Below are 23,546 nucleotides of genomic sequence, written 5' to 3' on the forward strand. Positions count from 1 at the left end.
GTGCTGAATGTTAAACCAGAGCTGAGCTCCAGCTTTGAAGCTGTTGTTAAAAACCTGTGAGGCTTTAATACCTGCAGTCACACGGGGACAATGAATAGTATGATTCATACCTCATAAAAGACGACACCTGTGAGCACACAGCATACTAACCCTGTGATGAGGAAAAAAAGGGGCCATGGAAACATTTCCCAGCTCCTGAATCTAATTGAATCTGTCATAACTGTTCTAATGACAGACATACATAACCCCAGAGTTCCCTGCAGGCCAGGGCTTGGCACTAAGAGTGTTGCAGACAACATGCCCTACAGGTGTGGGAAGATGATGTATATAGACTCAGGTTACGGCAGATTGGCCTGGGACGGGCTGATGGAGGCTCTGATTGATCCTGAAAACAGAGAAGCCTGTGGGAGAATTGTCTCTGAACCTGGAAGAGAAGTTTAAAAGTCTAAGAACTATCAGGGTACGGTGAAGGTTGACATCCTAGAAGTCAAAATTACACTGGATGTGCAGAAACACCACAGCTGATAATCTGGGTTAATGGAGGCGCTCTTTTATGTGTCTCAGATTGTTTAAAGCAAATCAAAGAAAGTATCAAATGCAGTATTTAGGTGTGACGCAATTAAACATTCAGAAGGAAATACATCTCGGCTGGTTCCATAAGCAGCAAAATACACTCGGTTTAACAAACGCTTTGTTAGTTATACCTGTTAGGCTGCTTGTTAATGCAAATATCTAATCAGCCAATTACATGACAACACCTCGGTGCGTTTAGGGTTGTAGACATGAACAAGAAAGCTGCTGAAGTTCAAACTGAGCATGAAAATAGAGAGGAAATGTGACTTTAAGTGACTTTGACTGTGACGTGGTTGCCAGAGTGTTTCAAAAACTGCTGAGCTACTGGGATTTTCCCACATAACCATCTCTACGGTTTACAGAGAAAGACCCGAAAAAGAGAAAATATCCAGTGAGCGTCAGTGCTTTGGGTAAAAACTTGTTACTTTGTTAATGCCAGAGGTCAGAGAAGAATTGGCTTGAAGACTGCTTCAAGCCAAAATGAAGGCAACGGCAAATCAAATAACCACTTGTTACAACTAAGGTATGCAAAAGAGCATCTCTGAACACCCAAAGCAGATTCATCCTGTCTTGTACTAACGGTTCAGGTTGTGACATGACAGTGAGTTTAAATGCTCAAATGGCCTCCACAGTCAGCTGATCTCAGTCCAATAGAGCCTCTTTAGGATGTGGTGAGACAGGAGATTCTCATCATAAATGTGCATCCAACAAATCTGCAGCAGCTGTGTGATGCTGACATGTCAATATGGGCCAAAATCTCTGAGGATGTTTCCTGCACCTTGTTGAGTCTGTGCCGTGAAGAATTAAAGCACTTCTAAAGGCAAAAGCAGGTAGCTACAGTATGTACTGAACTGGCCGGTAAGCGTAGCCATGTTCCTAAATTAAGAACAGCTGGGTAGTGAAACCTGTATTTCAAACTCCCGCAGTGACAAATCTGATGTTACTTTCAGCTGCTCCCTTATTTACAGGGGGCGCCACAGTGGGTAGCTCCACATGTTTGATTTGGCTGATGTATTTTTTTTTTTAACTCCGGATGCCTTTCCTGATGCAACCCCAAAGGGATTTGTCTCTTCTCTTGGGATTGTAGAAGGATTTTTCACTCGTTGGGTAAATGTGTAAACTGCTACACTATGGAACTGATCCCGTGCTAATCAAACAGGTTTTTCAAACTGAATTCTTCTGAGGACAACACACCTTTTCAACCCATAAGCTTCTCTAAATTTTAATAATTCCTTACATATATTAAAACTTTAATATTTAAATGAACCATAAGGATTTTTTTTTTTGTTGTAAAACTCATGGTCTTTCATACCGTTTACATCTACACTATAATGTAAGGAATATTTTCTTAACTTTAACTGTACCTTACTGTTATTACTGTAATTTAAGATTTTACTATATAACCCACTGGGAACAAAAGCAATGCCACTAATTATTGTGGAAAAAAATCAACTTTTATATCAACATTTTGAAGTAATTGTTTTTAAGTATTTTGAGTGTGTTTCAAATATCTGGTGTACAAGATTACGAAGAGACACTTTTTCAACATAAACATAAAAACATATGTGATTATACATAAATCACATCTGCGCTAAGAATACTATTTGAACTTTAATGCATTTATAAAAAGATGAATACTGATATAAACTGTCAGAAATTACCAATAGCAAGTTGTTGTTTTTTGATGGAGTACTTGTTTTTATTATGAAATAGCTTTCTTATTTACTGTTTTCTGAAAAATATGAAGTTTCTCAAAAAGGAGAATACAAGGTGCTGTTTTCAAGTTTTTGCAGTCCTTTTATTTATTTATTTATTTTTTTTTTACAGCAGATGATTAAAAAAGAATAATAAATTACAAAAATATAATGATCTAATGCTCATTTTAGTTGAGTTGTTTTTTGTTTTATTTTATTTATTTATTTTTTACATCATTTCACCTTTAATTTTAATACTATAAATTACTTCATAGTCTGGTGAAAGAGATAGTGACACTGTGTGATGAATATGTTTTTTATATCATGGCTAAAATACAGTAAAATAGATTATAGTTGCCCTGATTTTGCTCACACGGTGTCACGAAACTGTGTGTTGTATTTCGGCCCTTCTAAAATGCTGGGCAAGGCAGCAAGAATTGATCAGAAATACAGTCTCGGTGGCACAGCACTGCCATCTGCTGATGCGCAAAGATTTTAAAAAAGATTGAAGCATCTTCTCCTCACGAGTCTTTATCTCCTCTGCCTTAATTAAGTCTCTTTTCCCGCTAATGGTCTTGTCTGTCTACTCTAAAGCTCATCGTAACAATGTCCTCGATCCCAGCCTGCAGCTCATCGTGCTCCTGCACGGCGGAGACTCCTTTAGGGGTCCCGGTCAGGATGAGATCCCCTTCCTCCAAGGTGATGAAGTCGCTGATGTAGCTGATGAGATACGGGACGGAGAAGATCATCTGAGACGTGCAGCCGCTCTGTCGAAGCTGATCATTTACTTTCAGCCACAGGTTGACCTTCCCCGGGTCAGGGATGCGCTCTTTGGGGATGAACTCGCTGACCGGACAGGAGGTGTTGAAAGCCTTGGCCATGGTCCAGGGCAGACCTTTGGACTTGCACTCGTCCTGGACGTCTCGGGCTGTCATGTCCAAGCACAGAGCATAACCCGCAACATGCTCCATAGCGGCGGACTGCGGGATGGCCGTGCCCCCTTTCCCGATCACCACCCCCAGCTCCACTTCATGGTGCAGATTACTGGTGTAAAGGGGCACCAAGATAGGCGAGCCCTCTCTTACATATGCAGTAGGAGGCTTCAGGAATAAGACAGGCTCCTTAGGAATCGCGTTTTTCAGCTCTTTGGCGTGATCCGCATAGTTTCTCCCAACGCAAATGATCTTCCTCCCCCATTCCCAGAACCGAGAAATATTCCGTGCTGTCATCGTGGAGAACCGTGCGCAGTTTCGGCTGCCTTGAAGCAGTCAGCACGAGTGTAACTAAACTTTGACCGACACCGTTTGACCGCTCCGGAACCTACGGCAAGCCTGAAGGGACATGCGCAGGCACAAAAGTCGAATCAATGCTATCTTATTTGAGATAATTAGCGGGACTAAAGTGTAGAAAAAAACACTTACTAACTTTATTAAACTACTCTTGTGTAGAATTACGTAAACAAGTAAAACAGTCACGTGTTTTAACAGATCATTCCCGATCTATCTACCCGAGACTTGATTGGCGGAGCCTTGGGGGGCAAAGGTCAAAGGGAGCGGAGGCGGAACTGAACCAAAACCAAACTTTTCTGGTTTACACAAACGTGATAAGACTTTAGCTACTGTTGTTATGTTATTCAAGTCACTAGTAGGGAGTGCCTGCACTCTATTAGGAGCTGCGACAGCCTTAAAATTCGGTACGTCCACACGGTTTTCTCTCATTTTCAGCCCGCGAAGGTTTAGCGTATTTTTCGCTCGCTTCGCTGCCGTTAGGTGGGTAGGTAGGTGGCGTTTGTTTGTATGTTTATGTTTTGTCGTCTTAAGATGGGGGGAGCTGTCACATGAGCACAGCCGGCCTGTCTGAGCTCATACCTGCTTCCTCTTATATAACATCCTCTATGACAGTCATATCGGTGTAATTAATTAGTGTGCCCACAAAAAATCCAACAGCGAAGCGTGTTAACGTGTGGCGTTCACTTGTCCAGCGGGGCGGTGAGGTGTGTCTTAAGTTTCTCGCGTTTGTGGCATGAAACGAATGTAAGGCAAGGAGTACGTGAATATGTTACAGAGGTACAGGGGACTAGAAGTTAAACTGTCCCGATTTCTGTCTAATGTGGCTCGGTGTTAAATATTGACTTTTATCCCCTCATAAAGCTCCGGTGGAAGTCAAGGCCCAGGCAGCCGCCCTACTTCACACCGTGGTCAGGAAATCTAATCTGGTGGAGCAAGCAAACATGAAGATTGAACTGCTCCCTGCGCTGTCTGACAACTACATGTACCTACTGATCGATGTGGACTCCAGAGAAGCAGCTATTGTAGACCCCGTGGAGCCAATAAAGGTCTGTTCAGTCACTGTATCATATTAAGTAATGTTATATAAACCAGTTGACAACACTTTAACACCAATGCAGAAAGTCTACCTACAAGTGATTGTGTTAACCTTTACACACTATTCAGGTCAAAATTGTGTCCTTTTAAAAATATTTGATAGCAACATAGTTTTTTTGTTTTGTTTTTTCTTTTATTTATTTTTTAATTTTTAGCCTGAAAGTATTATTATTATTGTTATTGTTGTTGTTACTATTATCACTATTATTATAATTATTATATGATATGATATCTGAGGAAGTGTCTAGTTACAGGACAGTTTGCAGTTCGTTCAAGGTGCAATTGTACCTGCTGCCAGTTCACCTGAGGTTAGTGTGTATGTGAGGAATAACCAAGTTAGATTAAGTATTTACTACACGGAGTACTGTAGTAGTTGCTCCATTTAAATGAGAGGAAGTGTGTGAAATAGTTTAGACACTTTTTTTGTTTTGTTTTTGTGTTTCTGACTGACTTTATGACTATACCTAAAATGATCCAAAGTCTTATACTGTTGTACAGGTGCTACAATCTTTTGTAAATTGAGGCTGTTTGTGATGAAATGTGATTTTTAGATCTACCAGTGTGGGTCAAATCAAAGAAAATTGTGGTTTTAGGGAATCTCGAATGTGTGCAAGTTGTGCCTATGTGGGGGTTTTTTTTCCTTCTTTTTTTATGGGACAGAGGTGACAGACGTCAAGGGGGACCTTGACACTGTCACGTAGACGGTCTACGTCCTCACTACATTTGCCCAGGTTCCCACAGAGACCAGTACCAGCTGGTCTTTGAGGTGGAGGGATCTCCAAACAGTGCACAAGAGGTTATATAGATGTCAGTGAGTGGCTTTAGGGATGGTGTCTTAACACAGACATGGGATTTGAAATGACTCAGCATGATGGTGCAATGGTTAGAAGTATTAGGATCGTTGCCTTTCAGCAAGATTATAAAGATACCTGAACTGGCATTTAGGTGAGTGTGGGAAACACTTGTGCAAGTTCCACACATGCAAGGTGTCCTACCACTACCCTGAATACACACATTATTGAATTATTATAGATATTGTTATAGACTGCAGTTACAAGGATTTTATTATGACATATCAAAGGGCGGTGTTTAACAGTTGTAATAGTTTTGCATTGTTATATAATAAATCCCAAAACTTGAGGTCATTTCCATTTTCACTTTGAGTAGAATATAATTAAATCATAATTCCTGCTTTCATGTATTAGATAATTTTTTTTTCACTAAAAACGAGTCTTGTAAACCTCAAAAAAGCCGCTCTGCATTTTACTGTTGATATTGTGGACTTAAGAAAAATATGTTGTTGTTGTTATTATTATCATTATCATTATTATTATTATTATTATTATTATCATTATTATTATTGTTGTTGTTGTTGTTGTTGGGTATAGGTCAAAACATAACCCTAGACTATTGAAAACTACATAATTCTATCCAAGCATGATTGATTTCTTATTATTTATTTATATATATATTTTTTTGTTATTTTACTATTTTTATTTTATTATTTTTGTTGGGGGAGTTGTCTACTTTCAAGACAGTTTGCAGAATGGTGCAGAGTAGTGTGTATGTGAGGAAAATTATGTAATGGATAGAATACTGTAACTGATGCAGGAAAATGCATCCAACCTTTTTATCCAGAGAATACAGAGCATGAAATTTGATATGATGTGCACTGTTTATCTGCCGGAACTTTGTTTGGGCACTATAATAATATGTAGTGAAGGACAGACATGACTTTTTAACTACGCAGTAGTCCTTGGTTTGGAAGAAGACTAACCTCCTTTCAACTATATAAAGAATCCGCCTAGTTTGAAAGTCTATTATCAAGTCAAAGGTATTTGTAATATTAACACAGAGAATATCAAGTATTTGGTCGTTACTACATTTAAAACCAACTAAATTAGTAGTAGGGCCCAAATCTGTGAATTCTCCATATAAAAAGCTGTAACAAACACCTTTTTCTCTCCCATTCTTGATTAAGACCTTTAATAACTAATTGTTGTTGGATATTTATTGATAAATTAAGTAGTTACATTGGCATGGCTCTACTGAGCAATTTTTTTGTGTGTGTGTGTGTGCTTTCAACAGGTTGTTGAAGCTGTCCGAAAGCATGGTGTAAAACTCACCACAGTTCTAACCACCCATCACCACTGGTAAGCTGCTGCTTATTTTATAACATTGATGAATATATTTATTTTTTTCAAGATTTTTTTTTCCGTAATAAATAAGCTAAAAAATTACTTATTGTACGTGTTAAGGCAAAAGATACATTTTATATTCATCACCATTACCATGAATATAACCATGTTAACATCCAGCGTGCTGTGTGAACAAAGTATTAGGTCCACTCTGATCGTGGAAGGCTGTGAGTGCAAAGTAACCTACCTACTGTACTGTACTGTACTCACTCAAAATTTGTAAAGTCTTTATTAGGACAAGGTATGCTTATATATTTCTCCACCAGTTTCTCATGCAGGGCTGCAGTAGGAGTCAAGTGATTTTGTTTGCTTTGATTTGCTTTCTTTTAATTTTCTCATGCTGATGTACATCTTACTACCTGGTCACATGCTGCATTTAGCAGCAGCATTCTCCAGTCTAACAAAGTGCTTCTAGGAAAAGCTTGTGGCAGACATTGTGTTTAGCTGGGTGCTGACTGACAACATAGACCACGAACTACATTACTATAGTAATGGTGCAAATAGCCTGCAAGAGAAGAAATGATGGCCTAAAAGGTGTTTCTGTGCAAACATGATCCCAAAACATCAGATGCTGAAGTCAGAATATGCTCCTACTACTTAAGACGTCATCACCCCACCCATTTCCTGTCATTATGTTTCCCAGAAATCGGCAAATTGTTTTGATTGTTTTGCTGTGAATACCATTTACTGGAATTAAACGCTACTGCCCACTAAATGCACGCTTTATAGATAAACGTTTGCTTTGGCTTCTTATGCTAAGAACCCGCTGAACCTGTATTGGACAAAAGAGTCATACCAACACACTAATTTTCTGTTTTAGGGATCATGCCGGTGGAAATGAGAAGATGTTGAAACTAATGCCAGGTCTGAAGGTCTATGGAGGGGATGACAGAGTTGATGCCATTACAAAGAAAGTTTCTCATTCCAACACTTTTAAAGTGAGACGAGCAAACTCTCTGCTCTGTGGTCCAACTATAAGCTTCAAATGAACAATTGCTCACTGATGTTTTTCTCTCCTCAGGTTGGCTCACTCAATGTTAAATGCCTTTCTACTCCTTGTCACACGACTGGTCACATTTGTTACTACGTGACCAAAGAAAACAGCACTGAACCACCTGCTGTCTTTACAGGTGTGGTTACTTAAGTTAAACATTTATATAAGATAAACTGCGAGTGTAAATAAAGACATGTTTTGTGTGAACTTAAAGGCCCTAAGAACTCCTGTTTTTCCCATGCAGGGGATACTCTGTTTGTGGCTGGCTGTGGGAAATTTTTTGAGGGTACAGCAGAGCAAATGCACAAAGCCTTGATAGAAATTCTGGGGCGCCTTCCTCCTGAAACGGTAACTGCAAACATAGGCGTTAATTTTACAGATTTTTAGGATGGAAAAGGAAAGACTTAAATTGTTCAGTAGTTGATGAGTTAACTTTGCTGTATGTTTAAGGTGTGTGACTAACTTTAGTGTGTTTGTGTTTAAGCATGTCTATTGTGGTCATGAGTACACCGTCAACAATCTGAAATTTGCACGTCACGTGGAACCGCACAATGAAGTAATTCAGAAGAAGTTGGCCTGGGCAAAGGTACGTGATTCATACAGTAACCACTTCAAATCAGTTATCCTTAATTAATTAAAACAACTTTGCAATTTTTGTGTATTTATCTGTCTGTAGGAGAAGTGCAGCAACGGAGAACCAACTATTCCGTCCACTCTGGCAGATGAATTCACATTTAACCCCTTTATGAGAGTAAAGTATGTATAACTTCATTAAAAACAGCCATGTGAAAAAGAGTTTTCACAGGACTTAATGCAGTCCTGTAAAAAACTAAGTACAGCCATACTACTTCTATAGGAATTTAGGGAATAAGTAGTAGCCAGATGCTGCTAATGAAATGGACTTGATTAACTGATGATCAGCGAGTGTGAACTTCTAGAAAAGCTGACATTTTGGCAGTTTGCTGGTCTGGCGCATTTAGGGGTCTGTTAATATAACTAAGGTAATACAAGTCTTCCCAGGAGTAGATGTCCCGGCACATTCATCTAACAGTCAGACTGTAATGCTGACTGTTGTTTGTCCATAATGTACAGCGCTAACACAACATATTTGAGGTGTTATAGGGGTGATGATTTGGGCTTGTTTCGATCCACACGACCTTGGACATGTTGTCCAAAAGTATTCTAGAATCAAATGTGAGGTTATCTGTCTGGAACTTAAACCTTGGCCCAAATTGGATCATGCAACAGGACGACGCACAGCAGCAAATCTATACCAGCATTGCTGAAACCAAAAAGAGTGGAGGTGTTGCAATGGCCCAGTCAAAGTCCAGACCTTAATCCTGATTAAAATGCTGTGGTGGGACCTTAAGAGTGCTGTGCATAAACAAATGCCCACAACTATCAATGAACTGAAGCAACGTCATGTAGAGGAGAGTATGTCGAAATTCCTCTGCAATGATGTGAGAGACTGCGAGTCATACAGGAAGTTATTACTTATTGCTGCTAGAGCTGGTTGTACAAGCTACTGAACCTGGGGTGCGCTTACTTAGTACAGGGCCCTGTGAAATGTTTCTTTTTCACATCACTGTAGTAGTAATTACAGAGGATTATAATTTGTTTTGAGGTACCTACAGTGAGAGTGCTGCCTGACTACATTTGTTTTCCCCCCCAATGTGTAATTTAGAGAGCCGTCCGTTCAAGAGCATGTGAAGCAGACAGACCCTATCGAAACCATGAGAAGTCTTCGGAAGGAAAAAGATAATTTCCGAGTGCCCAAGGAGTGAAAGCCCTGTGCACCAGAGTTGGCATTTCAACTGATTACAACACTGCAAGCTGTCAATTATATACTCATAAAGAAATACCTGCAACTAATCTGTAAACCAACTGAAAAACGGCACATCCATTGCATTGACTTTAACTCAAGGTCCATTTTTTTCTATCACAGTGTTCAGCATAACATATTAGACTATAAATCTATAAATAAGTCATTCTTTTAGATATATTTAAGTTTTTTGGGTTGGCAGTTTTAAGGAATAAATGGCCATTATTTGAATGTTTTAAAATGAGAAAAATGTAGTTATTCTGTAAATGTATCAGAAAAGTTATGTAGTCTTATGCTTTAATATATTGATGTTCAAACTACTGTTTCACTCAGCGTTTAAACATTTAACAAGACGAGGGCCACATGAGTAACAAATGTTGGCATATGTGGACACTTTCTGTGAGTTGGTTTAATAATAGGTAATCATTTCTTCGCCTACAAAGATTTGTATCAATGTTTCTTCATGTCATTTATTTTCACGCTTGCTTAAAAGATGCTAGTTTGGTTGTTTATGTGCAAAATACAGCATAGCTGCCTTTACATATAAGTAATCAAAGTGATCTGTGAGCTCAGCCTTGCCTACCTGTTGTGTCAGCATTGTTAGAAACCCCAAATCATATTTTGCTCGTAAAGTAAAATCTTTCAAGGACTATTGCATGAAGCAATTTGGAAAAAGCAATAAAGCACATTTGTTTCAGTAGGTTCACACAAAAGTTTGCATTTAAATTGTGTCATAAGCAAAATATATTCCTGATCCAGAATAAGGCCATTAAAACTGTTATATTCTCATATACATCTCATATTATTGGATTATTACATTAGTAGAAGTTTGCCTTTGGCAAATGCTTTTATTGGTGTTATCTAAATTTTCCACTTACATTTTGGGAGATGCTTTGGGTTATAATTGCTAAATCTTGTCTATTAGCAAACCATGGAATTAAGCTTCTCTCATGTCTAAATATGATGAAAGTATTAAGAAGCAGGTCCGGTAGCATTTTTTAAAAATAATTATTTTGTTTCATTTAGTAGGTGATTGATGTGGAGCACACAGTCCTAATAATGCAATTGAGGGGGAAAAACATATGTGTAAGCACATTATGGATATGTAGCCATACTTTATCTGTGGGCTACTCAGAAACAATAGTTGTGGGCCTTTCAAAGAAGTCCGGAAAAGGGAACCACAGTTTATAAAATGTGTTTTTTCACCCACAAGCTGTATATCTATTTTTTTCTAACTCCATACAGGACATATCTTTTACCCATTGCACATACGAGGGGGGAGAAGAGTCTTTCCACTCCAAATAGCTCATCTGGCCAGCAGTAGTGAAAAGTTTAATACTCTGTGTTTGGAGTTGGGCAACTTCAGGTTCTGGCCCGCACCAAACATAGCACAGAGTGGCTCTGGTTTAATTTTATGCAGCAGGACTTCAGACATTGTATAGAAAACAGAGGTCCAAAAGTTGGCCAACGAAGGACAGGACCAGTACATATGAAGTAATGTACCAGGGGCACCCCCACACCTTCTACAGGTTAGGTCTGCCTCTGGGTATATGCGCACCAACTTAGCCCTGGAGAAGTGCCCCTGATGAACTATCTTAAATTGAATGAGTGTGTGTCGAGCACACATTGATATATTGTGAACTTGGTCAAGGATAGAGTCCCACAGTTCTTCCGTGATATGAAAGTTAAGGTCCTGTTCCCATTTAGATTTGATGGCAGCTACTGAAGAACATTTTAAATTGGAAATTAAATTGTACAAGGCTGATATTATGCCCCTAGAGGTTGGATTGACTATTAAAAAGCCATACTTTATCCATGGTTTAGTAGTTTGAGCTATATAAATGCACCACATTCACGTTTGCTTCTATATAAAACCATATATAAAAATAATGATTAGCTATCCTAAAAAGTGTCAGATAATATCTGAAAATGCCTATTCATGCTTTACTAATAGTTAATTACTATTACAAAATAATTATAGTCTTTAACAAAGTAAAAATGTAAATAATTATTTGAATTTTTATATGTTAATGATTTAACTGGTTTTTATTTTTAACCAAGGCTTGTACATTGCCAGGGGCAGAGAAGCATGAATCAAGAAAAACAAAACAAAACATTGATAAATAAGCCCCTACGACACACACACGCACGCACATATACCTATATATTTGTAACAAATTTAAGGGCGGTTGACTGTTTCCAGCTCGATTAAAAGGTCTTGGTTTTGACCCTTTGATTCCACGATGTCGCGATAACTTCTTCGTCTGACAGAAATGTGAGTTAATAATTTGAAGAGGATGGGCACAGTCCAGCCGCAATAAACGACCTGATCGGATACACTTAAAGAGAGGTAGCTCTTCTCTGATTTTTTTTAAACTATTTTTAGATTTTAGAGTCATGTGACATCATCAGGAAGTACTCGGCTACATGACACTGTAGTCTACGGGCTGGCGCAGCTTACACCGGCCAGCATGCTTATATCGACTACCTGTTTATGCTTGACGAAGTATTTAACATCTGGTGCAGAAGACAGGTGCGTTCAAGTAAATGATTCATATGTTGACTAATCAAACCTCTTCTTGAAGCGTCGCTCACTGTGGTGCGCATGCGTGTGCGGGTACCATGAAGGTAAAGGTGATCTCCATCCTGGAAGACAACTACATGTACCTGGTGATAGAGGAGCAGAGCAAACAGGCGATAGCTGTGGACCCGGCTGTGCCACACCGGGTGAGAGACATTGCTGTGCCTGTGATTTAAAAATGGCGTCATACTTCAGAAAAGACTTAAACTTATTTTTTGGATTTTTCTATGTATCTAACAAAACAAGGAAACAGTTTAAAAATTGATTCAGTGAAAAATCGAAGACTGGTTTGTTAAAAATAAGGAAATTTTAAAAAGCAATAAGCAATATTCATAGATACTGTAGAGAAAGTGCACTACAGATACCATACTTGCTTTGAGAGTGTTTATGGAGAGGTCAGAGGTATACAGAGGTCAGAAGGAATTGCACTGTCTCCAGAGAAAGCATGATAGGGTGCAAAGAGACACACTCTGGAAGTCAGTATGAGGAAGTGAGGAGTGACAGAGAAGTAGGGTGATGCACGACCTGTATGAGGACAGCGAGATAGTGGTGAGGTGTGTTTGCTATGATGATGGTCAGGCAGGAGTGTCTATGGGGACTATCATGTTTGCAGCAGACACTGTGATTTGTAGTGAGAGTGAAGCAAAACAGAATACACGTGTGTGAATGAGAGAGCGACAGGTGTGAATCTGCAAGGGGCAGAGGAAGGGAAGGTGGATCAGTTTAAATATGAGCCAACAAAAGAAGAAGAATTTTAGGGCTGCAATAAATGTTTGCTTTCCTCATCATTTAATGCACCTTTTACATTCTCCTACTATTACACTTTTCTGAAGCTAAAACAATCATAGGACAAAGAAGCTGCACCTGAGGTCTGTTTGGCTGTTTTGCTTTAAAAGTGACTGGATGATTTTTTTTCCCTACAGCTGCTAGAAATAGTGAAACGAGAAGGCGTCTCCTTGATAGCTGTTCTCACCACACACCATCACTGGTAAGAGGAGCGTTTCGTGTCAGGTAACAACACTGCAAAGCATCTCAGTCAAATTGCGGCTAATGGAGTAATTTGGTGTCTCTGCTTACTAGGGACCACGCTCGTGGGAATGAGGCTCTGGTGAAGGAGGTCCCTGGCCTGAGGGTGTACGGGGGAGACGATCGAATCGGGGGTCTGACGGATAAAGTGACAAATGCGCAGGAACTGAAGGTGTCCACAAAGCACCTACAGGAGCTCGATGAAGATGCCGTTTAGCTGTGTTTTGAAATTTTACAAACCCGTTGTCTTTTCGAGTTCTGATTTTTTTTTTTTTTGCCTCGTTGTCCTTTTCTTCATCTGCAGTTTAGCTCCATCAATGTGAGGTGCCTGTTTACTCCCTGCCATACCTCTGGTCACATGTGCTACTTTGTTTGGGAGGATGAGTGCACTGACGCCCCTGCTGTGTTCACAGGTCTTTTTCTGTACACATAAAGAATCAGTGCACCAGTTGAAATCCAAGACACTAGTAGATTTCGCCATACCGCCTCTGACTGTACAGTAAAGGCAAAAAAAATGACTCACTTCATGTTGCAACTGTTGTGTCTTCAGGCAAATAATCTTAATAATAACTGAATTCTGAGTGGCTAGAGATATGAATACTATAAGTTGTCCATGTTGTGTGCGATGACAAAACTGACCACTGCCTCCTGTGACATCCCCTTGTCCTTTCTTTGGGTTGCTAGGGGATACGTTGTTTATTGGTGGATGTGGACGGTTCCTTGAGGGTACAGCAGAGCAGATGTACCACAACCTCACCCAGGTGCTTGGTTCCCTACCTCAAGACACGGTTAGTGGAAATAAGAAATACTAACTGTTTGCGTATGCGTGTGTGTACGACCTGTACAGGGTTAACAACAGCTAGCATGACCTCAGATAAGTCTGAGTCACTATAGTGAATCATCACTCCACAACAATCGGTGAATTGAGGGGAGGACTGGCTCTCTTTTCACCCTTCATAGTACAAACTGTCTTAAAAATGGCACAAAGCCCAGAATGAGTAAAGATACTGAAGCTGTGATGTGAGCTAATCCCTACTTTAAATGAGGCTTTGTTCGTCTTTTAGAAGGTGTTCTGTGGGCACGAGTACACCATAAAGAACTTGAAGTTTGCCATGCTGGTGGAGCCAGAAAATGAAAAGGTTAAGGAGATGCTGAGCTGGGCCAGGGTGAGCATGATACAGGAAGCTGCTACAAGAATAAGGCTTGCAGTTTTCTCTGGTGTTAGCCTGTCTCCTGATACTTTCCCGTTTGTTAAAAAGAGCTCAAATATATACAGATTACACAGTAGGTGGTCCACGACTATTTCCAGTGTGTTAAAGGCAGTTAGATCATTGTTGTTGTTGTTTTTTTAATATCTTGGACAACAATGGTGGTCTTTTGCACAGATAAGTAATCTATTACAGGCTTTTTCTGCACAGAGAATAGTCCAAGCCTTAATCTTTAAATACATTTAAATATGTTTATACCAGGTTTCTTAAAGTGTTTGCTGTCTCTGCAGGCAAGAGATGATGATGACAAACCCACAGTGCCATCTACACTGATGGAAGAATTCGAATACAACCCTTTTCTTCGTGTCTCGTGAGTCTGGATGTTTATGTATAGCATATATAGAGTGATGGGTCGGGTGAAACACAATTTCTTTAAAATCAAGTTAGTCACTATAATCAACCTTTATTTCCTGTTCCAGAAACAAAAAATCCCTTTGAGGGAAACCCTTGGGGTCATTTCCAGCTCTGTGCTTTACCAGCTTTGCATCATTCACAGTTTAAAATAACTCTTGTTTATGTTATACTGGCTCTTGGAACTGCCTCCTACTACTGTAACTAACTTTCTTCTGATTGGCTACCCCTCACAAACAGATTAGATAAATTTGCTAGTCACAATTCATCTCCTATTTGTTTATATTTTGCTCAGAAAATGGGAAATGGGTGGAGGGATTCATTGAAACAGCTACAAACATATACATGGAAATAAAAGTATATAAGACAAAAACATATTCTGTACAATTCTAACAAGCTTTAAAGTTAATATTTAGTATCACTGCCTTTATTCTTTAACACAGCCTGAACTCTCTTAGAGAAGCTTTCTCATCATTTCTTTAAGTAGTCTTCAGGAAAAGTCCTCAAGACTTCTTGAATTAGCTTCAAAGCTCTTTTTTGGATCATGGCTGCTTTTTGTTCTGTTTTCTGTCCAGATGATCCCACACTGCTTCAAAAATGTTGCGGTCCAGCCTCTGGGGAGGCCACTCCATGACTAATAGTGTTTCACTGTTTGTTTTTCTATCCAAGTGTGCTTTTACTGCATTGACAGTGTCGTTTCCACATTGCACTGATCTTCAGTGCAGTTCTTGTGTAATTTGGCATACCTCAGCTTTGCCTCCCTGTCCTTAAAAATTGCTTCTTGACAGCCACCCTTCCACTTCCTGAGGCTGAACAGATTTTCCTATTTGTTAATGGCATGACTTTCAGATGGTGTTCATCTGCTATCAATATGTATATTTTTTTAGGCGTGCCACTTCTTCTTTTGTCTTCCGCTTGTCCAGTTTCCTCTTTTTTTTCTTCTTTTTTTTTAAGGACACTGTACACCAAGCTTTCAGCGAGTAGTTTTTTAAGCTACTATTTTGTGTCAGTCCAACTGTATTATCTTTGGTATTTTTCATAGATCCAACTAAAGAAACTGTAACAAATTATGTGTTTTTGTTACAGGCTGCTAGAAACAAAGTGCCTAAAGATACTGTTTAAAATGGGTTCTTTGCTAATTTGTCACAACACCGGTTCATCACTTGAGTTGGATTCGTTGTTTATGCTTGAATGATTCATAGGTCAGTGTTAAGTAGCTGAATAAATAATAACAATAAAAAAACATTCCTTTGAAAATGATTCACACTATTTTGCTCAAGACCACTTTAAAACGTTACAAAATAGTTTGATTCCTTGGAAGCAAAAGGGTGACTCAAGACTTGCACAATACTTCACGTACGACTGAAAAACAGGAAAGGCTCAGTAACCGTGTGTTATTCACTATGCTCGAATCAGTTTGTGGTCAACTGTTTTTAAAACCTGGACTGAACTAGAGGGAAGCTCTTAGTTTTCTCAAATATTTTTATTTTGTACTATAGTGTAGTGTAGTAGTGCATCAGTTGTGTTTCTTCCTTTTCAAATCTTTTTTTCCGCAGGGAGGAAGCAGTGCAGAAGTTCACGGGGAAGACTGACCCCATAGAGGTGCTGAGGGTCCTGCGAAAAGAGAAGGACAAATTCAAGAAGCCCAAGGAGAGACTTCCTCCTCACGCCATGCTGGCTCTGGAATGGGGGCTCCTCAGACCTTGAAATCCACTTTCACAGGCCTCAGCAGTAGTATGTAAATCAGTTAACCAGAGCTAACAGAATGAGGATGAGGGTGAAAAACTGAATGCAGCGAGACACAAGACCTGTAGAGTGCATTGTTTTGTTGCTTTAAAACAAAGTCTGACCAATACACCCCTGAGTGCCGGTTAACCATCAAGTGGCAACCCCATCTTTGCATTTAAAATGCAGTATAAATCTGCTGTCATTAAATATTCCTCAGAATCAAATTTAGAGGCCGGTCTCCCAGTCTATTACACACTAATTGCACCAGTTAACATCTGTTAATACCAATTTTCAGTAAAACTGTCGAGATTACATTGTTTTGTGTATTTATTGATTCAAATAACTGGTTTGGGAAGAAATGTAACCTTCAGTTCATTATTATTTGTATGCATTTGAAACTTTCATTGCTTTGATATTTACTTTTTTTTTTAGACCTTTTTGGCATTTTTCTGTCTGGTAACATTGCTACAGTTCTCTCATTTAACTTTTTTGGTCAGTTTAGAGATGATGTATATGTGTATATATATATATTTTCCAGTGTCTTTGTCCTCTTAATTTAGCAAGTGAAAGCTTCAGATCTAATTTACCTTAATTTAAGTGAATTTGTTTGTCATTTAGACTCTACCTTGTGCTCACTATTTTAGGACAGGTATCGAATATGTTAAAGTGTATTACAAGGGTAGAAAAATACATGCAGTGTACATCACTATGAATGTAAATTGCTGATTTTCATCCCAAAGATTACATGCACAATACACAAGAGCCTAAAAGCTGTATATGAGAGTCAAAAGATTATTTAATAAAACATCAGTCTCAATCCATATTCAGGACACAGTGTTCTTTTTTCAGTAACTTATAAAACACACAGCTATAATTAATTAATATGTTTATTTTCAAAATGTGTATACACATGTAACGATCAAATCAATGAATACATTTTGCTTTATATTACCTCAGCTTACATTTTAACGGGTTTTCACATATTTAATAAGAATATATGAGCTTGTTGGCTGTGTCAACCTTATACCAAATTTTTCAGTAGCACAAAGGTGGCCCAGTGGCTAAATCACTGGGATGACTTTTACTGAACCTGTTCGGGAACGGGTTACCTTCAGTGTTTCGGTTTAAAAGCAGGTTAAATGGCACATTTTCATCTTTAAATGCAATACAGATCCTCTGCTGGTGGAATACCTTTCATATGTGCACGTTGTTAAGCCGTATCTTACTAACATCACAAATGAAGCCCAGCTGTAAAGCATCATCTCTGATTAGAATTGGATGACACTCATAGGGATCATTTTGTGTGCAAGAGGAGTCATGTGATGTGTGAAATGCCCATTTTTTTAATGTGAGTGTACATAGAACCTGAAGCAGAAATGCCGGTTTAACAGAGAAACTTGATAACCACCTCCCATTATCGCTGACTGGGGTTTTAGGTTTTGTCAAGGCAGCTAAGGAAGAGACAGCCTGACTGTGTTGGACTTCCTTCATTGTATACCCCTCTGGCATAAAGCTTTTAGGTGAGAAAAGTGTTTTGCAAAGAGGTATTAGCAAACAAATATTATATATTTGGACGATCTGTAGACACAGCCTGTCTAAAATTTGTGCAAAATAAAACTCTGCAGAAACACCCTGTCGGACAACAAAAAACATGTATCACCACTTCATAGTGAGACCACTGGTCATTTTTTCCACAGTGTGGTATTGTGTGTGTAACAGCTCTTTGGCTCTTTCATCTCCTACACTGCTGAGCCAGTACTGGTACAATTCAGCTACGTGAGCGTCATCTTCTGGCAACAGGGGGCGGTCTGCTTTGTAGAGATCCTCAACTTTCTGGAGCAGCTCCTTTTGGTTTTGACCAGTCGAGGGCTTCACCTGCCCGCCGCCATTCAGGCATCCTGAACAAGAGGTAAAGACAAACATTATATCTGCTAACATTAAATAACAAACGGCGAGCTGATGTGACTATTGTGGACTTTCTGTTTGTTGGTTATCAGCCTGACAAATGTAATGGATTTACGTAGTACTATTCACTTCACAGATGTGACTAAACGCTGCATTTTATAATTTCATGTCCATTTGTATGCAGCAATGCCATTTTTAAAACATTGCTTAGCGTGGCTAATTTGCATGTAAAAATGGTAGTGCTGAGGTAACAACTCAGTCTCTTATGTAGGTAACCTGCTATTCTAATAGGTCAAAAGTTCAATGGCTCACATGAAAAAAAAGGTATCTGGAAAGTTGGACATCTGCATTTTTCACCTCACCTGATGGGCAGGCCATAACTTCAACAAAGTGGTAAGGCGACTTTCCCCTCTTGAGTTTTTGCACCAGGTTCTGAATGTTGCGGAAGCCGTAGGCTGAGGCAAAGCACAGCAGTACAACGCCATCTTTCTCTAGACTCACCTCCTGGAAGTCTTTATTCCTGTGGCAAAGAGTGATCGTGTCGGGTTCTTGCATCATATAAATCAACAAAAACTGAACATTACCCTGACATGGTGGAGTGGCATAATCAGTCTCATGAGTAGTGTTACTTTGAGATGATCTAGCTACTGTGAATGTGCATCATGAGCACAGAATGTGTCCTCATTTATATTTGGTTTCGAGCTTGGCTGTTCCAGGACACATAACACCACCGTGAAGCGCTTCTGCTGCTTTAAGAAGAGGCGACATGCTCACCTGAGGGTCTTGTAGGTAAGATTCTTCACCTCCTCTCCGAAAAGGTGCTTGGCAGCATATGTAAAAACGTGATGCAGGTAACCTCCTGATCCACTCCCAGCATGACTCAGGAACTCATCTCCACAGAAACTGCTGAACCTGCGATAAAAAAAAATAAATGAATAGGGAATGACTCTAGCTATGCAGGTGGAATTGTATAATTACTTTATGAGAGTAAATTATCAAATTTTAAAAAAAATGCAAAATGAAAAAGAACGTACATTGTATCTGGGGCAGCAGACTCCAGATCATTAAGAGACACATTTTCCTCCTCCAGCATTTTCAGAACCTCCCCTTTAATAGATAGGAAAAATAAGACAGAGGATAATGCAAGTCCATATGCACAAAGGCCACTATAGGAGTAATCACTGTACCAGACGTGATGACACAATCCACTTCACGGGTCTCAGCGTTGGTCAGGTAGAAGTCTGACCGTGAAGCCTCAAGTTTCTTGTCAAAGCAAGGCATTACTGCCACATGGTAGATCTGCTGTGGACTCAGCTCCTAAAAATACATGGAACACACATTTCAGTAGCCTCTCTTTTTGAGACTTTTGAACTATGTATATTTACACCACTCCTCAACAAATACAAAGCTCACCTGTTGTTCAGCAAAATAGCTTTTGACCAAAGATCCCATCATCTGCTGGGGGGAGCGAGTGGTACTAATATATGGAAGAATATACTCCCCGTGAGTCTTCTCTGCATAACAGATCCACCCTGAACAAAAGACACACACTTGCCTAAGAGAGTCCAGGCTGGGTTGAAGAATAAAGTTGGTCAGACTAATTATTGACTTTCAAGCTTGTTAGAATTGTACAAACTCTGTTTACCTACTCTATCTACTCTATTTCAGTTTAATTTTGCACATTTCAATAAATCACTCCATCTATTTCCACCATTTTTCTAGCAAAATATAAAGAAATGAAGGGTGGCCAAGGGTGTGACTTCTACACAGTATTATATGTCAGTTATGTGGCCCACCACTGTTAACTAACTAACTAGCCCAACTACATACTGGATTACTAGATATTATTTGACACTGGAGGACTGACTTCTGTTAATTTAACCTTTGATCAAATCAATAAATATACCGAGTAGCTAATAAATCTTTAAACATTCTATCTTTCTTTGTAAGAGTGGAACATTTTTTTTTTTTACACAAGGACAGTAAACGATGAAAGACAAACAAGGATGACATGTGAAAAAGGCGGGACCCTCCAACATCACTGATTTCACTTTGTGCTCCTGAGTGTTTCCGGTGGAATACCTGGACAGGCTGACGTTAGCATGGGCAGGGCCTTACTATCCTGTTCCTTTCTTTGGAAACGCTCCACAAACTCTCTCTGACTTTCCAGCAGACTAAAGGTCCGACTGAAGCTGGTATCAAACACATGATGAACTCCTGCAACAACAGTAACAACAACAATTTTCAGAGGTGACTATGTCAACCTAAATAAGCCCATTGTTTGAATGCATATTTACACTCACCAAGGCCTTTGAAGAACGAGGTAAGCCTCCTGCCTGCCTCACTACTGCTCAGGTTATAATGTGCTGCCAGGGAGGCTCTGGCCTGTGGTGACACTGACACCACCACAATCTTTTGCTCTGTCTCATTGGCCTGAAGTTGAGATGATTCACAGGTGAAAATGATGTCAGGCTAAATGATTAGTCTCATGTAAGTAGCATTCAGACGACGTAACTCTACCTTGTTCCTACGGAGCACTTTGAAGAGCTCTTCATGGCTTTGCTGTGTGATGAGGACACTCTCAGCTGAGGTGATACAGCCACTGCAGGCCAAACAGTCGTTCAGTGTGATCTTTGCTTTCTCCAACTTCTGCTTCCCACCATCCTAAAAAACACATTTGATGAAATCAAAATATGGGGCGGTGCAATACCTAAAATTCAACAACTCAAACTCAAGCCTTTAAACCCACCTTGTTGACTTGTACATAACTGCCATCATCTTCTATCTGTATTTTGGCCACAGATTTACCTTGTTTCTTCTCTACTTTGACAGGCTTAACACATTCCTGCAGAAAAAAAGTCAACATAAGCAAATTTTTAAAAGAAATTAGTGATTTTTTAAACGTTAAATCCATATACAATGTTCTTTTAATTCTTTTATTGTTCTCAATTTCGGGGTTTGCCACGGTGGATCATCTTCCACCACCTAGCCCTGGCCCTAGCATCCCCTCCTGTCACACCAACTCTCTGCATGTCCTTTTTCACTACATCCATGAATCTCACTAAGGTCTACCTCTTTCCCTCCTTCCTGGCAGCTCCATATTCTGCATTCTTTATCCAATATATCAACTATCCCTCCTCTGCACATGTCCAAACCAACTCAGCCGTTCCTCTCTAACATTCTCTCCAAAACCTCAACTTGAGCTGTCCCTCTGATGTACTCATGTCTAATCTTGTCCATCTGGGTCACTACTAATAAAAAATGTGAGCATCTTCAACTCTGCCACCTTCTCTACAGACTCTCTTTCACCTGCTCCATACTCTCACTACAGATCACAATGTTGTCTGCAAAAACCACAGACCATGGAGACGCTTGCCTGAGTTCATCTGTCAGTCTGTAAAACACCACTGCAATCAAGAAGGGTCTCCGAGCTGGTCCCTGATGTAATCCCACCACAATCTTGAACCCATCTCTCACACGCCCTACTCCACACTCACATACTTTGCTGCCATGCTCACTTCCTCATGCTGTCTTCCACAATTCTTCTCTTGGTACCCTAACATATGCTTTCTCTGGTTCCACAAAGACACAGTGCAACACCTTCAGACTTTCTCTATCAACACTCTCAAAGCAAACATTGCTTCTTCTCGGAGCAACATATTGAAACACATACTGCTGCTCACTGATTGGTCACCTTCACCTTAGGTCTTCTTAACCTAACTTCCACACCTTTTCTCTCATATCTTCATGGTGTGGCTCATCATCTTAATCTGGTTAAAAGGTTCACTAGGCATTTCATTCCTCCACAGGTATGTCATCTCGATCAACCGCCTTTCCATTCATGTACAATAGAAAACAATTTATGACAACGCCCAGAGGCACCAAAGAAAACTAAAACAACACAGGAAAAAGGATATGATAGGACATAAAACACAAAAGCATTGCTAGCGAGCGCCATAAGCCCTTTTTAAAAGACTTAAACAAGCAAAGCCTTGTTTCCAGCAGTTCCTCATACTTACATCATGATCGCTACAACTAGCAGCAAGCTAACTGCGCAACATCCGTCTCATCACTTTAAAGTTCACGGATATTACAAACTGAGACAAACTTACTCCAATTAATAAATATCGTAATATGGCGAACTTTGTTCGAAAACGACTCCACGTCCACTCACAACAGATAAGAACAGTTACGGTTAAATATGCTAGCCACTTGGGTAGGTTTTCTTCAATTAGTATTATTTTTATACATACAAGTGAAGCTAATCACTCGTTAGCGATGTCCCACAAAAGTACATATGATATTATAAGATTTTACACGACTGTTACAAAACTTGCCTGAGAAGGAGTTATAAAATCATCGAGGTCTGTCAGCTGTAGCACACCGCTGAAATGAGAAGCCATATTTACTGCCGTAAAGTGTTTGTTGTTTACTCATATGTCGCGAATAGCAGGGAGAAACACGGACACAAACCTTAGAAATGTCAAGTGTATACCTATGTCAATAAATACATAAGTTATATTGTTTTATGAAGCCAAAACACTGATACCCACAATTATCTTTTTCTACGAATGTTTTCTTTAAAGTGTAAAACCACTTGACCCTTAAATGACCCCCCACTGCAAGGTCATTTAAGGGTGAAAGATCACCAGTACGTTTGCCAAAGTCTTATTTTTGTACTGCTTAGTGTTGCCACTCATGACTCATAAAGGTCTCTGTGTAAATATTAAATGACTATAACATAAGGCAATGAAGCATTGAAACAGGAGATGTGAAGCAGGGACAAGAGTTTGTTCCTTCTCCATTTAAATCAGCACAAATGTAAGTTCATAAAATTAGACCTCTTGAAGAAGTCTCCCTTGCATAAAGTGCAATGCCATGGGCCATTATCAAGGACCGATGTGAGCAACTACAGCCAGCATGAACCTAGACTACGCACTTGTTACATGGATATGGAAGTTTATTTCTGCCACTGTAAAAAAAAAAAAAAAAAAGTCAGGCAGAGCTGGGTCGAAATTTTGA

At 39.5% G+C, this 23,546-nt stretch overlaps 4 protein-coding genes across 6 annotated transcripts; 2 read left to right on the forward strand and 2 right to left on the reverse strand.

Annotated features, from left to right (window-relative positions):
• Positions 1 to 2,372: 2,372 nt before the first annotated feature.
• On the reverse strand, positions 2,373 to 3,640 carry fahd1 (fumarylacetoacetate hydrolase domain containing 1). The gene has a single exon (XM_063471768.1). The coding sequence runs from the start codon at positions 3,494 to 3,496 to the stop codon at positions 2,834 to 2,836; it is 663 nt and encodes a 220-aa protein (XP_063327838.1). The 5' UTR covers positions 3,497 to 3,640; the 3' UTR covers positions 2,373 to 2,833.
• A 176-nt stretch (positions 3,641 to 3,816) lies between these two features.
• On the forward strand, positions 3,817 to 10,451 carry LOC134626184 (hydroxyacylglutathione hydrolase, mitochondrial-like). Of its 3 annotated transcripts, none has more exons than XM_063471760.1 (9): positions 3,817 to 3,960; positions 4,418 to 4,602; positions 6,740 to 6,804; positions 7,670 to 7,787; positions 7,871 to 7,979; positions 8,088 to 8,191; positions 8,328 to 8,429; positions 8,520 to 8,599; positions 9,528 to 10,451. In XM_063471760.1, the coding sequence occupies exons 1-9, from the start codon at positions 3,894 to 3,896 to the stop codon at positions 9,625 to 9,627; spliced, it is 930 nt and encodes a 309-aa protein (XP_063327830.1). In that variant the 5' UTR covers positions 3,817 to 3,893; the 3' UTR covers positions 9,628 to 10,451. The 3 variants fall into 3 exon arrangements, with proteins under 3 accessions (XP_063327830.1, XP_063327831.1, XP_063327833.1); XM_063471761.1 differs by lacking the exon at positions 3,817 to 3,960 and adding an exon at positions 4,119 to 4,333; XM_063471763.1 differs by lacking the exon at positions 3,817 to 3,960 and adding an exon at positions 4,119 to 4,260.
• A 1,442-nt stretch (positions 10,452 to 11,893) lies between these two features.
• LOC134626187 (hydroxyacylglutathione hydrolase-like protein) lies at positions 11,894 to 17,434 on the forward strand. The gene is made up of 9 exons (XM_063471766.1): positions 11,894 to 12,015; positions 12,251 to 12,392; positions 13,170 to 13,234; positions 13,327 to 13,444; positions 13,577 to 13,685; positions 13,957 to 14,060; positions 14,337 to 14,438; positions 14,771 to 14,850; positions 16,448 to 17,434. The coding sequence occupies exons 2-9, from the start codon at positions 12,288 to 12,290 to the stop codon at positions 16,596 to 16,598; spliced, it is 834 nt and encodes a 277-aa protein (XP_063327836.1). The 5' UTR covers positions 11,894 to 12,015; positions 12,251 to 12,287; the 3' UTR covers positions 16,599 to 17,434.
• Positions 17,435 to 17,438: 4 nt separating this feature from the next.
• narfl (nuclear prelamin A recognition factor-like) lies at positions 17,439 to 22,937 on the reverse strand. Its single transcript, XM_063471752.1, has 11 exons — positions 22,862 to 22,937; positions 21,274 to 21,369; positions 21,045 to 21,188; positions 20,828 to 20,957; positions 20,607 to 20,741; positions 19,938 to 20,056; positions 19,712 to 19,841; positions 19,559 to 19,631; positions 19,299 to 19,436; positions 18,887 to 19,044; positions 17,439 to 18,517 (listed from the first exon to the last, which is right to left on the reverse strand). The coding sequence occupies exons 1-11, from the start codon at positions 22,925 to 22,927 to the stop codon at positions 18,276 to 18,278; spliced, it is 1,431 nt and encodes a 476-aa protein (XP_063327822.1). The 5' UTR covers positions 22,928 to 22,937; the 3' UTR covers positions 17,439 to 18,275.
• Between the last annotated feature and the right edge of the window lie 609 nt (positions 22,938 to 23,546).

The sequence above is a fragment of the Pelmatolapia mariae genome, linkage group LG4 (assembly GCF_036321145.2).
Source record: "Pelmatolapia mariae isolate MD_Pm_ZW linkage group LG4, Pm_UMD_F_2, whole genome shotgun sequence".
In the NCBI taxonomy this organism is placed as follows: domain Eukaryota; kingdom Metazoa; phylum Chordata; class Actinopteri; order Cichliformes; family Cichlidae; genus Pelmatolapia; species Pelmatolapia mariae.

Bases quoted from the DNA above. Each gene is read 5' to 3' on its own strand.
- fahd1 (XM_063471768.1), bottom strand. From the start codon at position 3,496: ATGACAGCACGGAATATTTCTCGGTTCTGGGAATGGGGGAGGAAGATC.
- LOC134626184 (XM_063471760.1), top strand. From the start codon at position 3,894: ATGTTATTCAAGTCACTAGTAGGGAGTGCCTGCACTCTATTAGGAGCT. The intron at 6,805-7,669 runs GTAAGCTGCTGC...TTTCTGTTTTAG, and splicing joins CTAACCACCCATCACCACTG to GGATCATGCCGGTGGAAATG. The intron at 8,430-8,519 runs GTACGTGATTCA...ATCTGTCTGTAG, and splicing joins AGAAGTTGGCCTGGGCAAAG to GAGAAGTGCAGCAACGGAGA.
- LOC134626187 (XM_063471766.1), top strand. From the start codon at position 12,288: ATGAAGGTAAAGGTGATCTCCATCCTGGAAGACAACTACATGTACCTG. The intron at 12,393-13,169 runs GTGAGAGACATT...TTTTCCCTACAG, and splicing joins ACCCGGCTGTGCCACACCGG to CTGCTAGAAATAGTGAAACG. The intron at 14,439-14,770 runs GTGAGCATGATA...CTGTCTCTGCAG, and splicing joins AGATGCTGAGCTGGGCCAGG to GCAAGAGATGATGATGACAA.
- narfl (XM_063471752.1), bottom strand. From the start codon at position 22,927: ATGGCTTCTCATTTCAGCGGTGTGCTACAGCTGACAGACCTCGATGAT. The intron at 20,057-20,606 runs GTATTCCACCGG...TCTTTTGTTCAG, and splicing joins GCTAACGTCAGCCTGTCCAG to GGTGGATCTGTTATGCAGAG. The intron at 18,518-18,886 runs GTGAGGTGAAAA...CCTCTTGTTCAG, and splicing joins AGTTATGGCCTGCCCATCAG to GATGCCTGAATGGCGGCGGG.